The sequence below is a fragment of the Thamnophis sirtalis genome, unplaced genomic scaffold, assembly GCF_051295495.1.
Source record: "Thamnophis sirtalis isolate CommonGarterSnake01/CBP01778 unplaced genomic scaffold, rThaSir2_p1.2 scaffold_3, whole genome shotgun sequence".
NCBI classification, from domain to species: domain Eukaryota; kingdom Metazoa; phylum Chordata; class Lepidosauria; order Squamata; family Natricidae; genus Thamnophis; species Thamnophis sirtalis.
Genome location: NW_028261383.1, coordinates 100,160,919 through 100,176,288, shown reverse-complemented (window position 1 = coordinate 100,176,288; position 15,370 = coordinate 100,160,919). Strand labels below are relative to the sequence as shown.

At 38.0% G+C, this 15,370-nt stretch overlaps 1 protein-coding gene across 3 annotated transcripts in view; it reads right to left on the bottom strand.

Moving 5' to 3' along the window:
* Positions 1-15,370, bottom strand: part of STK32A (serine/threonine kinase 32A) — an 81,153-nt gene that overhangs the window by 38,991 nt on the left and 26,792 nt on the right. For all 3 annotated transcript variants that reach the window (XM_087709603.1, XM_087709601.1, XM_087709602.1), the window contains exons 3-4: positions 11,949-12,004; positions 9,406-9,557 (exon numbers count right to left, since the gene is read on the bottom strand). In XM_087709603.1, coding sequence (XP_087565729.1) covers positions 9,406-9,557; positions 11,949-12,004 — 208 coding nt within the window. The remainder of the gene's footprint in view (positions 1-9,405; positions 9,558-11,948; positions 12,005-15,370) is intronic.

Sequence of the window (15,370 nt, the reverse complement as noted above, 5' to 3'; positions counted from 1 at the left end):
AATCCTTGAAATTGGTATAACAGTAGATTGGTAGTGTGGTTTTAATATCCTGTTCAACAGAGAAGGATATAAGAAATCAATCTGGTGCTCAATTGAGTTGTTACATGGTCATAATGTTCTCTACAGGAATCTCCATCAACCTAGAAGTTTGAGGTTGTTTGTTTTTTAAAACAGGAAAGGGAGAAAGAGCAAACAATTCCTTAAAGTGCAGCCTGCCAACTCCAAATAATTCTTTCCATTACATGCAGGACTGAAAGACTGCTGAGCATCAAATGTTCTAAGGTCAGAAAATCAGATACTTTACTAGTGCATAATCACAGTAGATGGTTTCTCCCCAGGTTGTCTCTTTGTATTCATCAATATCACACAGATAAAAAACAACTTCTTGAACCTGAATTTATTTGTTTAATAAATGTATATGCCACCCATTTCACTCTGAAAGCAAAAAGGCTTTGGCATATTTATGTGACTTTAGTTTTGGAAAACAGAACTCTTTTGTACTTTGTGACCAGTTTATGTAGCTAGCCAACAGTTGTGCAAGCTGTCAGTCTAAGAGGAAAAAATATATGTGTTCTTGTAAATATAACCAATGTAATCTTTTAAACTTTCTTGGAAGTTTTAGCAACAGCAGCAGTAGCAACAACAACAACATTGATAACAATACAATTGTTACAGGAAAACAAGACAACCGAGAGAGAGAGAGTTGCAAGAAAAAAACTATAAAGAAAACAACAGTAAACAGAACTATTGCAAGATCACTATTGATAAAAGAGAATATTTGCTGCCCAGGGTTAAAATAGCAATAGCACTTAGACTTATATACCACTTTATAGAGCTTTACCACTGTTTCTAAGCAGTTTACAGAGTCAACGTATTGCCCTCAACAATCTGAGTCCTTATTTTGCCCGTTTTGGAAGGATGGAAAGCTGAGTCAACCTTGAGCCTAGTGAGATATGAATTGCCAAATTGCAGGCAGCCAGCAGGCAGCAGAAGTTGCCTGCAATACTACACTCTAACCATTGCACCACTGTGGCTCATACGAGGGGTCCTTGGTGCTCTCTGAGCTTGGTTGTTTTCTTGCAGGCATTTCATTACACAAACTAGGTAATATCATCAGGGCTGATGTGGATGATGTTATCTGCACTGATGATGTTACCTAATTTGAGTAATGAAATGTATTCTCAACTGATCCCTATGTAAGTAGAGTTGTTAACCATACATCAATTCTCCTTTCAGTCCAGCTTCTTTCTTGGAATTCATGGACACATCCATGTAGTTTCTTAACAATAATAGAGCGTGCATTGCCTTCTCCTGGGAAGATGATGATGATATTTGTTATTTCCTAATGTAGCTTACAGTCCAAAGATTTCCTGGAGATTTTCCACCCAAATAGTAACCAGGCATGAACCTGGATTAGGTGCTGCCACTGGCTGAAAAATAAACCACCAATTCCATTACATTGATGGTGCTTGATAACCAAGCAACAACTAGCAGTAGCTACATCTTTAAGTCATAATTCCCCCTTCAGAACAGACCCAGGAATTTTTTTCATTAGAAAACAGATTAACTCAAGAAGACGCTTCTTGGAAATGGGCAATGCAAGGTGACATTGTGTTTAATTCATATGAGCTGAATTCTCCCAGAAACTGACAAAGAAAACCTAGAATTCTAAAACATGACTGATAAATTGAGATCATAGTATAAAGGGAAAAGCATTCTTTAAAGGCATTTCTATTAACCAATGCTCTAAGCAAAAAAAAAATCTAGTACTCGGACTCATCCTATTACCTTTTATTTTAGTGTTGCAAACTACTTACCGGTAATTATGTTTATATTAAGGATAATAACAAATAACAGCAATAGTAATATAAGCTCTGATTCAAGTTTGCAAAATTGCTTTGAATTCAGCCCAGCATTTTTTTTAATGCTTGTGCCATTCAAAACTGCTTGTTTGGAAATCTTGCTCCTTAAAGAAGAGAAATGTGTAGCTCAGAGAGGAATTGTGGACTCCTCGGTGCCCCCTAACTGTGATTGTCATTTCATGACCCAACTAGTTAACATCATTAGTGTGAGAGTGTGAGGTTTACTCCCGATTTCTATATAGTGGTGTGTCCTGCCAGGGAATTAATACAATCAAGTAGAAAACCAATACCCTAATCAAGGAACTATCAAGGAGAAAGCCATACCCTCACTAATATTGGTAAGACAAGCCACTGTATATATACTTGACCCCTGAGACAACCCCACTTATATTCAGATTAACAGAGTTGGAAGGTACCTTGTAGGTTATCTACTCCAACCCCCTGCCCAAGCAGGAGACTCTACACCATTTCTGATAGATGACAGTCCAATCTCTCCTTGAAAGCCTCCAGTAATGAAGCTCCCACAATTTCTGAAGGCAAGCTGTTCCATTGGTTGGTTGTTTTCACTCTCAAAAAATTCTCCTTATTTCCATGGTTGAATCTCTCCATGTTCCGTATCCATCCATTAGTCCTTGTCTGGCCTTCAGGTGCATTGAAAATAGCTTGACTCCCTCCTCTCTGTGGCAGCCCCTCAGATACTGGAACAATGCTATCATGTCTCCCCTGGTCCTTCTCTTCACTAGACTAGCCATGTCCCGTTTCTGTAACCATTCATTGTATGTTTTAGATTTCAGCCCTCTAATCATCTTGGTTGCTCTTCTCTGCACTCTTTCTAGAGTCTCAACATGTTTTTATAGTGTGGTAATCAAAACTGGATGCAGTATTTTAAGTGTGGTCTTACTAAGGCTTTATAGAGTAGTATTAGTACCTTACTTAATCTTGATTGTATCCCTCTGTTAATGCAATTTAGGATTGCATTGGCTTTTTTGGCTGCCGTCGCACACTGCTAATTCACATGTGTACTTTTGGTTTTTCCTGCCTAAGTGTAAGACTTTACTTTTCTCTACATTGAATTTCATTTTGTTACAAGGGGCCCAATGTTCAAGTCTGTCAAGATCCAGCTGGATCCTGAGCCTATCATCTAGGAGTGTTGGCTATTCCTTACTATCATCCACAAAGTTGGTAAGTTCCCCTTCTGTTCCCTCATCCCTCATCTTCCCACACCAGTTCTGTGTGAAAAGGCAGCAAATGAGGGAGTGCAAAAGTGTTCACCTATTCAGAGATGCAATTGGCAAGCCTACATAGGGGCAACTGAGAGATGGAAATCAGACTGATCAGTGCTAGCTGCATGGAGGGGAGAGACTAAAACTCCCCTCTGCCTAAGGTACCATCTAACTGTGGTTCTCCTAGAATAATTTATCTTGATAACCCAACCTTGCAGGTTTTGTATATTGCTTTAAGCTGAGCATCTTTTGTAACTGGCTCTCACTGTGAAGGTTTCTTAGAAATATCAACCCTTCCTTGACTCTGACAATGAACCCTGCCTTGCTCAATGAAAACAGTGTTTGCTACCCACAGGAACCCAATTCCTTTTGAATTCAGAATGCATTTACAACAGTGCCACAGTCTGATGGATTTACAGCCTTGACCTGCTAGTTAAGTAACTCCAGCCTAAAGGGCCAGGCAATAAATTCTCACCAAGGCAGACATAAAAGCATAGACCTAGGAAGATCCATGGTTCAATATTTTTCACATCTATGACAAAAGACAATCCCGTTTGAATGAAGGTTTAACTCTCTAACTTCTGCTCAAAGAGGCTGGTCTGGCCATAATAAGAGAAAATCCCGGTTTAAAGTTTAACACAAGTGAGTTACCAAGAATGCTTGTGTTTTAAGGTGATCTGTGCCCAAAGTATCCATTTAATATCCATGTGTTTGATGCTATTTGCTTGGGGAAATTAATTTACTTTCTTTTTGGTATTGGCTGCCAAAAACATATTATTTATAGTCAATGGCCAACAGCTCAGAGAAGCAGGGATGGCAGGTGTTATTTATTGCTCCAGCTAAAAGAGCATCATAAGATCCCCTCATTTATCATGTTGTCTGCTTTCTTCAATGAGGGCTTGTAGACAGGGTCTCTCTAGGGATAGGCTGCTGCTTTCTGCTTTATACACACTACATAGGCTAATCAGGGAAAAATAAGCACTAAGAAAATTAACACCAGAGGAGACAAATAGTTGAAACCTTTTACATGCCGGGAAGACTCATGAAAAGGAACAGAGGTACCCGGGGATCAAACTAAATGAAATGATAGCACCACTTACCATGTACCAATTTCTTCTCCAGCAGTGCATATGGGCAATGCAACAGCAGAAAAACTGATAGGGAAGAGCTGTCTTAGGACTCTCCCATCTCAATTTTCAGGTTTGAAGGTGGGAGGAGGGTAGGAGAAGGCATCACTGGTAGGGGAGAGGTTTAAATTAACCACGTCCATATTTTAAATATGAATTAGAAGCAACCCAGATTTGACACACAGGTTTGGTTGCTAGATGTAGAGAGTCGGCAGTTTGCAGTGTGCTTTGGACTTTTTGAAATTACAGGCTCCGATTTTGTTTTAGGTTATCTATTCCCTAGGTCAAATAGTAACAAACTCAGTTGGATGGAATTAGTAAACATTTTAAAATGTAAACAACCATTATAGGCATTAATTCTCCTCCCCACTTTAATCCCACTTTGGATGAACCTTCTAGAGATGCTGTTTGCCTTGGAAGACCATTCTCCCTTTGAAAACAAAATGGAATACTTTTTCCCCCCCAAATCAAATGGGAGATAAGAGAATTGGATTCTAAATCAGGATACTTAAAATTCCATTATTCATTTCTGTCTGTGTTACAATTCAGATTACAAAAAAAAATGAAGGCATTCCTGAGATTGTCTAAGACTTCACTGGAGTGTTGTATGAAATGACTCTCAGCTGGAGCTTTTGACTAAAAATATAAAAGTACTAGCTGTCGTTCTTATTTATTTGGAGCATTCCAATGCTATCTCCAGAACAGCCTCAGAAGAGCATAACGGAGGATAAAACTCCAGTTTACTCTTGAGTATCTAGGATTGCTAGATTCATACGTTAAGGAACTTTTGGCTTGGGGCTGACAAGTTCCCATCCCCGCTCGAACTGTGTGGCTGTTGATTGTTTTTAAATTATTTCTGTAGTTGTTTGTTGTGCCGTTTTTTTCCCTTGTCTGTATTTCCTTCCCTTTGAATTGTGAGCCGCCCTGAGTCCCTCCGGGAATAGGGGGGCATATAAATGCAATAAATTCAATTCAATTCAATAGTGCAATACAACAGGTAGGGTCCATTTCTATTTCCAAAGTCCAGCCTCCCCAGATTTCAAAGGCTCCCAACTACAACACTTATTTGATAGTAGCATTCAAATTAAATATCCAATGGCAAAGGTGGAACCAAGAAAGTCTGCTGTGATTGCTGACTATTGCTTTTGTAATTAACAGCATAGTGATTTATATTCAGTAGCTATAAGAATGTTCAATTGGAGCAAGCTTTTTGCCCCTTCTGGGAAGCAGGATGATTGAATTCATTTGGACTTTAATGTTCTGAGAATCTACAGATTGACTGTGATCCTTTTCTCACTGCCAGTTTCGAAAGGGACTGTCCTTTGCAAAACACAGGAAATTTATTTTTAATCCTCCTGCAGAGACTGCAGATGACAAAAAGTCATCTGAACAAAAGGTACAAAGCTTTTGCATGGCTGCTGCAGTCAAAGAAAACCTGACAATTCCTTTTGGATGTGGCCTTAAAATCATTCCGTAACAGCAATATTATTCCATGCTTTTTGAATGTAGTCACCCAAAATGCTTGCGCAAAAATTGAGCAAAGTTTGAGACATTGCTAAAGCCACGAATCCAGACATCTATCAAAATGTGTCTCCCTCCACCTCTGTCCATGGATAAGGAAAGCAATTGGCAGGAATTTCTTTCCATCAGCTGGTGGTGGTGGGAAGGCAAATGAAATCAGAGGAAACCACCACTCACTTTTCCTTACTATAACCCACATTAAAGCTACAAAGACAACACCATTCCTGCTTCATTACTTAGGCAAAACAGGGCAAAGTATCCTGGCTACATTTCTTCACCTTCAACAGGATCAGAAGAAAGCATTTTAATGTGGCCATTACATTAAAGCTTCATAGCTCATTCATATTTAAGAAATCACAGCTTTCCATTATGGACCAAAAGAAAATATTATGTCTGGCAAGGCAGAGAAAATTTAATTTCATTATACCATGTGCAATGACAATAAAGTAAACTAAACTAAAAGACGACAGAGAAAACAATATATAAGATGGATAGACAGGATTAATGAAATGAAGGAATGCCCTTAGAAGAGGTACAAGTTATTACTGAACCCACGTTAAAGAACCAGGATTCAAACCAAACTCACTGATACCTAATGATGCTTTCCATCACATTTCATTGTGAAGTACTATGGTTCTTGTTATTTTTAATCAAGGGCTTTATTGTTGTTACACAGCATATTAGTTAACTAGCCTAAATTATTAGAACTGTTAAGATCACCCAACTCCCCGAAGAGAAGCTTACAGTATATGTCTGTCCCAGTGGTGGGTTTCAAAAAATTTTCGAACCTACTCTGTGGGTGTGGCCTCCTTTGTGGGACTGGCTTGCCAGCCATGTGACCTAGTGGGAGTGTCTTACCGGCCATGTGTTTTCTTTCTCTCTCCCTCTCTCTCTCTCTCCTTCCTTTTGTCTCTCTGTCCCTTCTTCCTTTTTTTCTTTCATCTCTCTCTCACTTTTTCTTTATTTCTTTATTTCTTTCTTCCTTTCTTTCTCTTTCTCTTTCTGTGTGAGTCTGTGTGTGTGTGTGAGAGAGAGAGAGAGAGAGTCTGTGTGTGTGTGTGTGTGTGTGTGTGTGTGTGTGTGTGTGTGTGTGTGTCAGTGGTGGGTTTCAAAAATTTTTGGAACCTCTTCTGTAGGTGTGGCCTGCTTTCTGGGTCCACTGGTGGAACCTCTTCTAACCGGTTTGGTAGATTTGACGAACCGGTTCTACCGAACTGGTGCAAACTGGTAGGAACCCACCTTTGGACTGTCCATACTTAATAGCATTCCCAATAGTCAGAAAAAAATTGTTGCATTAAAGAAGACAAATGATATGTGTACATGTGTTAAAACAAATCAAGCACGTTTTTTTAAAAACAAATATATCTGATTCTTTAACTTTTGCCTTCTCATTTCAGGTGTCAGTGTGAATGCAATACCTTTGCTGAAATTCACTGAAATCTGTTTCATTATCATTCCCTACATCTAAGAGGCTTTGCTAAAGCTAATTTGTCAACACTCTGCCAGCAATGCCACCAAACAAAAACTAAAGCAGAATCAAATCATAATCGAAACAGGAGACTGGGGTTCTAACAAAGTTACGCTCTAATAAAAGCCTATATCTCATTCTTTCTATTTCAGGGCCCCTAGAGCCAAAGAACACTTCCTAAATCAAAGGGAGGGAAAGGGAAGGTTCTAATATATATTATTAGTGTTCTGATCAGCCCAGACACCTAGGAAGTTCTTGAAAGTAATCAGAGCGTGGGGCTGATTTCAAAGCTTGCTTTGTCCAAAAGCCTGGTGAAGGATTTCAGACACAATATAGGATAGGGACTTAAAGAACAAATGAAGAGAGAGGGTGGTGTTTGAATAATGAAGAACTTTCTAAGGATTGATCTACAGGTCCAGTTTTCCACGAATTCCTGGGAGAAACCATGTTGGCATAAACCATGCTATTCCTACAATGTTCTTAATGGCCATTTGGAGTGTTGTCTGTATACTTCTGCCTAACCCTTTAAGACAGTGATCAACAGTGAGACTCAAACGTTGCCAATCAAAGGAAAAGCCTCCACCAATTGCAAGAATAGACTGTGTGCTTAGATGGTACTTGTAGGGTCTGGTGTTCCAGCCAACCAATTTTCTTCTATTTCTTTTTTCCAGGCAAAGGACAATTGATCTAACGTACATTCTGTGCTAACAAAGATTTTGTTTCTTCAAAAATAATGCCAATGTAGTAATTGGTGCTTCAGATGCAGCCACTTCATGGGCTTCATGGAGCTGGAGTTCAATAAAAGAGGTTTTGACGTAGGAGAGAAAGGTATTCAATTGTGGGGATAATTTGAGGTAGATACTCATAGTTTTTATCCTCAGCTGAAAATGCAAATGAAGGCCAAGCACAGGATGAAAAAATGTGAGTGAAATTAAAGAGGCAAAACTAAAACCAACATTACAATGACCAGTCGTAGAATTGACAATGAAGATACTGAAGTGTTAGAAATACATTTCCAACCAGCGCTTGGCAGAGCAGCAATGAAAACTTTGGAAAAGATATCCATATGGCAGGATTTGTCTGTATCTGCAAAGATCAGAATTGTGCAGACAATGGTTTTCCCTGTGACATTGTGTAGAAGTGACTTTGAAGGATCTGAAACAAGGATATTGGGTCCAATAACAAAAGATGGACAGTTTGCCAGAGAAGAAAGAAGGCCAAGACTGATTAGCATCATGACTGATTTCCTACAACATTTAATAAACTGTTTTTCCCCCTTCTCTCTATTTTAAATTTTAAAGAACCACAAGATCCAGTACTTGAAAATATTAAAACAGTTAATGCCTTTAAAATTGTTTTAGTAATTTAATTTTAAACATTTCTATGTCACTTTGAAGCCTGGAGTCCTCTCCAAGGGACAAAATATGCCAAATATTATCCTCCTTGAATAGAATATCCAATATTAATCATAAATAGATTTAAAGATATTGTTGACAATCAGGATAATCATTACCTATATATTGCATTATTATTAAGTTCAATATCATTATAAGTCTCTGTAACCTATATTAGTTCATAAAAATTACTGACTCAGTACTGAAGCTTGCTAGTCTACCCACATCAGCATAGAAAACCAGCAAGCTGAACTAAGATTCTAATTAAGTCTTCTGCTGAAATATGTGAATTTTTGCTAAATTTCAACACCGGATCATTTCTTTGCCTAATCAAAGCCTTCTTTTATGTTAATCTGTCCAAAAAAGATCCCTTGCTAGATCCAGCATCATTGAAGAAAACATTACAATTCCTTCTTTTGAACAATAAGAACAACAACAAATCAAACATACAGCATTTTGCATCCTGAGGTTAGCAATAACTTAATAATAGAAGTAGATGAAAGTGTGGGGAGAGAGAGTGGCTCTATTATCAAGGTCCTGCTTGAAGTATTAGCTTGAACCACAGGTAGCTTTGGAAAGAATCTCTTGTTGCTTTCAGAGCCCGCTCAGAAAACTGAGTTATTTTAACCACAAAAAAAGAGGAAACCAATAAACACTGAAGAACAGCAGGGATGAATAATCGTCATGTAGTTAGAAAAAACAAACAAAACTACGCTTTACAGAGAAGCCAAAGCAACATAATCCCAGAAAAATAATGGAAGCTGCAGTATTCTGATAGGTGGATGCTCATAAGGAATTTGTGTTACTTACCACAAGTTCACAAGGAAAGGATGTTCCAGTCCCTGCATGATCTGTAACTCTTTGAAGACATTTCGCACTTCATTCCGTTCCACACATTTTTGTTTATTCATGTACTTCATTGCATACATTTTCTTGGTATCTTTCTTCTGAACAATGCATACCTAAAGGAATAAGGCAAAGTATCATGTTCCATAAAATGGAATGTGTAGAACGAATGTAACAGACATGCAGATTCTTCTATAACCCGTCCCCAGTAAAAGCTAACATTTCAGTGCTGCAACTTCATTTCCCTTCATTTTCATTTTTAGGTGTGTGATTTGCCTCTGAAGACCATCTATGGAGAAATTAGTAGGCTTTCTTATGCAGCTGGTTGGCCATGGTGAGAACTATAGCAATAGCAATAGCAGTTAGACTTATATACCGCTTCATAGGGCTTTCAGCCCTCTCTAAGCGGTTTACAGAGTCAGCATATCGCCCCCAATAACAATCCGGGTCCTCATTTTACCCACCTCGGAAGGATGGAAGCCTGAGTCAACCCTGAGCCGGTGAGATTTGAACAGCTGAACTGCAGAACTGCAGTCAGCTGAAGTAGCCTGCAGTGCTGCATTTAACCACTGTGCCACCTCGGCTCTATATCCAACTAGAAGGCTGGACTAGTTGGGCCAGGGGTTCAATCCAGCAGGGCATGAGTGATTTATCATTTACTTATTAATCAAATGTGAAGAGCCATCTCAGCACAGTTACTCTGGAAGGCACATAAAAATCAAATTAAAAACACACAAATATAAAAATGACATATAACATGTCTATATTAAGAAATAAATAGTATAAAAAAGGAAACATAAAAACCCCTAGGCAAAGAGAGGATAAAAACACTCATCTCGATAAAGGAGCCATCTGAGCACATCTCCAGTTCCCTGGAAGCCCCAACACTGATAACACAGCCCAGTCTTAAGAGCCTTTTGGGATTGGGCTAATCTCATTTTGGGGAAATTATGTTTTCCTACATTAATATTTCCACCAAGACTGCTAAATTGCCAATACAGAAGTTTGTACTTTGCATGGGAAATATGATGCATAGGAATAAGGTGAAAATATTCCATTGTTTAAAAGTCAGACTAGATGAAGCACGTTGTTCTCCTGCTATTTTAGAGGCTTTTTTAAACAGTTAAGCACTAAGCAGAGTCATCCACGGTGACTCTGGCAGCAACTAGCTCAGCCTGACCTCAGCTCTTGCCTTTTTCCTTTTACATTTTCTTTTCTTTTCATGATGACAGTTTCCTTCTAATTAGTAATCTGATCCCTAGTTAAATTAACCCAGAGGTAGTAAGAGCCTTTACTTCTCCATTTCTTAGGCTTCACCACTGTCCAATCACTTGTCCTTGAGATAGCATACAGTAGTGTTTAGTATTTGGGGCAAGATCTCTATCATTCTTCACGAGTTAATTCTGACATGAAATGGAGAACAAATGAACAAATGAAAATACAAGACTATAGACGGTCTCTCCCCAATTACATCTACACATCACACCAGAAGGTAGGGCATGTTGCATGCATGGCCCAACTATCAAGGAAGTACATCTGATGGAACCTAGAAAAAAGGTCTTGTCTGTGGTGGCTCCCTTCCTTTGGAACATCATTCCCCCAGAGGTATGATTGGTTCCATCTTGTTTTTCTGCAAGACCTTGAAGACATGGTTTTGTCGGCGGGCTTAGGAATCCCATTTAGAGTCCATCAAATGTTTGTCTGACTCTCTTGTTGCAGCTACAGACTGGGTTGTGGGGAGGTTAGGTTTTGAATTATTAACTGTGATTTTTAATGTTTTGACTACATAAATTTGTTAAAATAAATAAACAAGTTGTGCTCTGGTAAAACTATAGAGAAGGACTGGACAATGTTTTCAGTTAATTGGAGCAAGAATCCTTGGCTCCATGGCTTGCAGGCTAGAATAAGGTTTCCTTTTTCCAAGGAGGAGATTAAACTGCTGAATTTCTGATGCCTTTAGCAACAGACACAATGATATTCATCCTCTTGTTTTGCAACCTGGGACTATGTAGGAAATATGATAAGGGATCCATTCTGTGATGGAATCTACAGGAGGTCACATTACTGACTTAGATGTATCCTGCAGATAGTATCTGATACAGAACAATACAAGCCAAGAGATTCATAAATACTCACATCTAATACAGTGGCTAAAAACAGACTTAAAGTGGAAATATTTTTTTTCATATAAATCCTCTACAAAAACAAACATGATGGGAATTGGAAGAGGAACATGAAGCAGAATGCAGAATTTGTTCTACTAGAAGGTTTGCATTTACTAGAACTAAATACACACATACATTCAGAAGTTTGGGGTTATCAATATGAACAATACGATATCTTTTAATATTATTTGAAAATTTTACGTATATAAGGAACAAGAATCCAGTTGCAACTCTTTTAGAAAAAATTAGCATGCAGCTCTGGACAATATTTTATGCGTATTTGATAAGAAGGAACTATTTCATTAGGTAGTTAACAAAGTATATAGTTTGCAAAAAACATACCTTTCCAAAGCTGCCTTTTCCAATGGCTCTGAGAATTTCAAAATGATCAAAGGTAACTATAAAAAGGAATAAAATATAAATAAAAGCTCAGCAATTTAACATTAAAGTCAATAACTTTCAAATTATTATTTCAAAGATCATCATGGCTAAAACTGAGCTGCTTGCTCCTATAATTTGTTGGAAACAATATTATTACCCTACACTGTTTCGTAACGATAGCTATATCAGGAAGTAAGTGCTCACTTAATCTTCTCTAATTCGTAGTTAAATTATGTCCGTATTAACTATAAAAACTTTTCTTATGTTTAACCTTTTCCATCCACCTCAAAAAAGGATGAGATATTAAGCAGATACAATTTTTTTTAATTTCCTCTGAAACCAGGCTTGATCAGCTGAAATGGTGCAAACTATAAAGTGATGCAAACTTTGAAGGGCTAGCAGGAAGTGGTCAGTTGCAATACATCCTGGGCTGCCGCAATCTCTATGACCAATAAATGGCAGCGAATGGTTAAACATTTTCTGCATCTTTTTGCTGCTCTCTAGTGATGCACCTGCATTTTTGGAGGCAAGGTGTGCTAGATGAGTAGGAAAATAGCCATTGTCTTTACTACTTATTATTTTGAATTGAAGCTTTGAACAAAACGTAGCACCTGGGATTTCATCAGTGCTCCATCTGCCAGGATTAAGCAATTTGGAAGAAAGTTTTACATGCAAATACAACTCAGGAGCCAGTTTGTTGTAGTGGTTTTAAGGCACCAGGCTAGAAATGGGGAGGTCATGAGTTCTAGTCCCAACTTAGGCACAAAGCCAGCTGGGTGACCTTGGGCTAATCACTCGCTTTCAGCCGTAATAAACAGACTACGGCAAACCATTCCTGAACTTTTGCCAAGAAAACTGCAGGGATTAGTCCAGGAGTCAATCCTTGAAGGCACCAAAAGAAAAAGAGGAAGAAGAAAGAGCAGCTCAGAAGATATCTTTGGGGTTTTTTATTTTCTTTTGCTTTGCTTTTCTTTGTTTCGGAAATGCACTGAGCCTTTAAAGTATTCCAGGCCTTTTGATTATAGGGAAATCAGAAAGAAAGAAAGAAAGAAAGAAAGAAAGAAAGAAAGAAGGAAGGAAGGAAGGAAGGAAGGAAGGAAGGAAGGAAGGAAGGAAGGAAGGAAGGAAGGAAGGAAGGAAGGAGTAAGAGAGCAGCCCATTCTTCATAGTAGGCATATGCTAAACCGCATTTAAATTTCACGCTGATTAAAAAAAACTAAATCAACATGTTGGTCGTAATTAATGTGACCTAAGAATTGTCAGGCATTGCCCAAGTGACAGCCTCAAAATGCAGCATTTCACGACTCTCATCCATCCCACCAATTAAGAAGCTGAGCAAACCATGCATTTAACCTGTTTTTTTGCCTAGGATGGCAACAGGAGAAATTGTGAAGAGGTCTGTAAACAGCTCCCAAAAAGACAGTGAGCGAAGGGTAACGCTAAATGTGGCATAATAATGCCAACTGTACAATGCTGTTTAAAGTCTTTATCAGATCATAAACAAGATGACTGCACGGGAATTGTACAAAGTCAATTACAATTTGTACAGAGCAATCTTCCCAGAATTGTAAAATGCAATGTGGCTGACTATTCTGAAAACTGTAGTCACAACACCTGTGGATGGATAAAACCACCTGTTGGTTGGGTAAATAAGTTTTGAGAAGCAAGTTGCAAGTCATAAGAGAATGCTAATGCAAAGACACTGGTGCCTCACAACCATTCCACACTACAAACAAAAATCTACTTAACAATATGGAGGGAAAAAACCCTCAGTTTCTTTCTCTGTGGTGTCAATAACCTGGAATGTGACTCAATGCCTCAAACATAGCCAATAACCAGAATTCTGGCACAAAGAGAAAGGCATATCATTCAGCTTCAAAGAATCGGAAACTATAAATCAAGGGAACCGAGTTCTAATGAATAGCATGTCAGAATATGCTGGTTTGAAATACTGGTCTTTAGCCAATACCTTACTTCTCAACTGCCACATCTTTGGAACGAACATAAAATGGGAAATTGATTGGTAAATGAAAAAATACTACCAGAGATTACTTCAGAGAAAATGGCTGCTGACTCTTAGTCAAGGCCTTAAAATTCATGTCCACTCTAATGCTCCAGTCTCCACCTGGGTTTGCATAGACAACTAATAGCTAAGGCCTCCAGATTTGCTGGCCAAATTGTTTCCCTTCCACAAAAGATGTGGAGAACAGCCACTCCCAGTTATAGCTCCCATCTCACAACAGGAGTAATGGGATTGAAATTATTTTCCACGTTCACCCATCTCCATGTTGACCTAGTCATTATAAATTTGCATTTCTCCATTACTCACAAAGATTATGTCAAAAGGAGCGACGTTTGCAATACAAACAAGTAATCCCACCCTTGTGTACTATCAAAATCAGAAAAATAGAACTTAGAAAGCAGAACTAAGCCTCCACATTTGCTAACAAAAAAATTAAATACAGTCTTAAAAGTATTTACTGCCATGCTATAAACACAAAAATAATCCTATGTATAGGATATTCAAAGTTCCAATTATTTTTAAAACTTTCCAGTCTATAACTCTGAGATTTTCTGGTAATATCCCATCAAAGTACTAACCATAACTGAGCCTGTTTAGCTTTTCCAAGTTATAACCAAGAAATGTGAGGATTGAATAACGTGCTCACAGTGAAATAATATCTAGGCTGTATCACTGCACCTAATTTGAATTTGAATTTTTAACAAATGAAAAAAGGGTTTTAAAAAATTATCTATATATTAAGGAGAAGCGTCCCAATCCTTCTTCCTTTGAGCATTTCTATATGAAGGAATCTTTTTTCTATGGAAAAAAAAATGTTCTGTTGCAATATAACAGAGTATAGTTCAAATTCTTCATTGGGAACAGTTTCAATGGATCTAGAGAAAGAACAGTGTTGATTATGCATTAATAATTGGAAAGAGTTTCATTATACTACAGAATCTGAAATAAAAGCAAGTACAAAGAAATTATATTACATATTATGCAGCAATTCTAACAAATTCCATCAAGAAAAGACCTGGGTGAAAGAGAACCTTGCTTAATCCCAGCAAATAAGGGGATGGAACTAGTATGTTCCAACAAACAACTTTTGTTTTTAAACTTTCCATAATCAGCAGCTGAGCCTTCTCTGAGTAGATACTGTAGAAAAATAATGCCATCATTGTTTTCCTAACTGTACACAAAATCTCTAGAGATAACTGTTTAAAGGAAAACAATTGTCATTTTCAAGAGTCGTGGCACTGTATATTCTGGAATATGTTCTAGATAAATAATTTATCTAAACTATACGCTGAGCTTGAGAAAATGTTTCTGTAGGAAGAAAGACACAAACTCCTCGGTAAATAGCAATGCTCTTCTACAT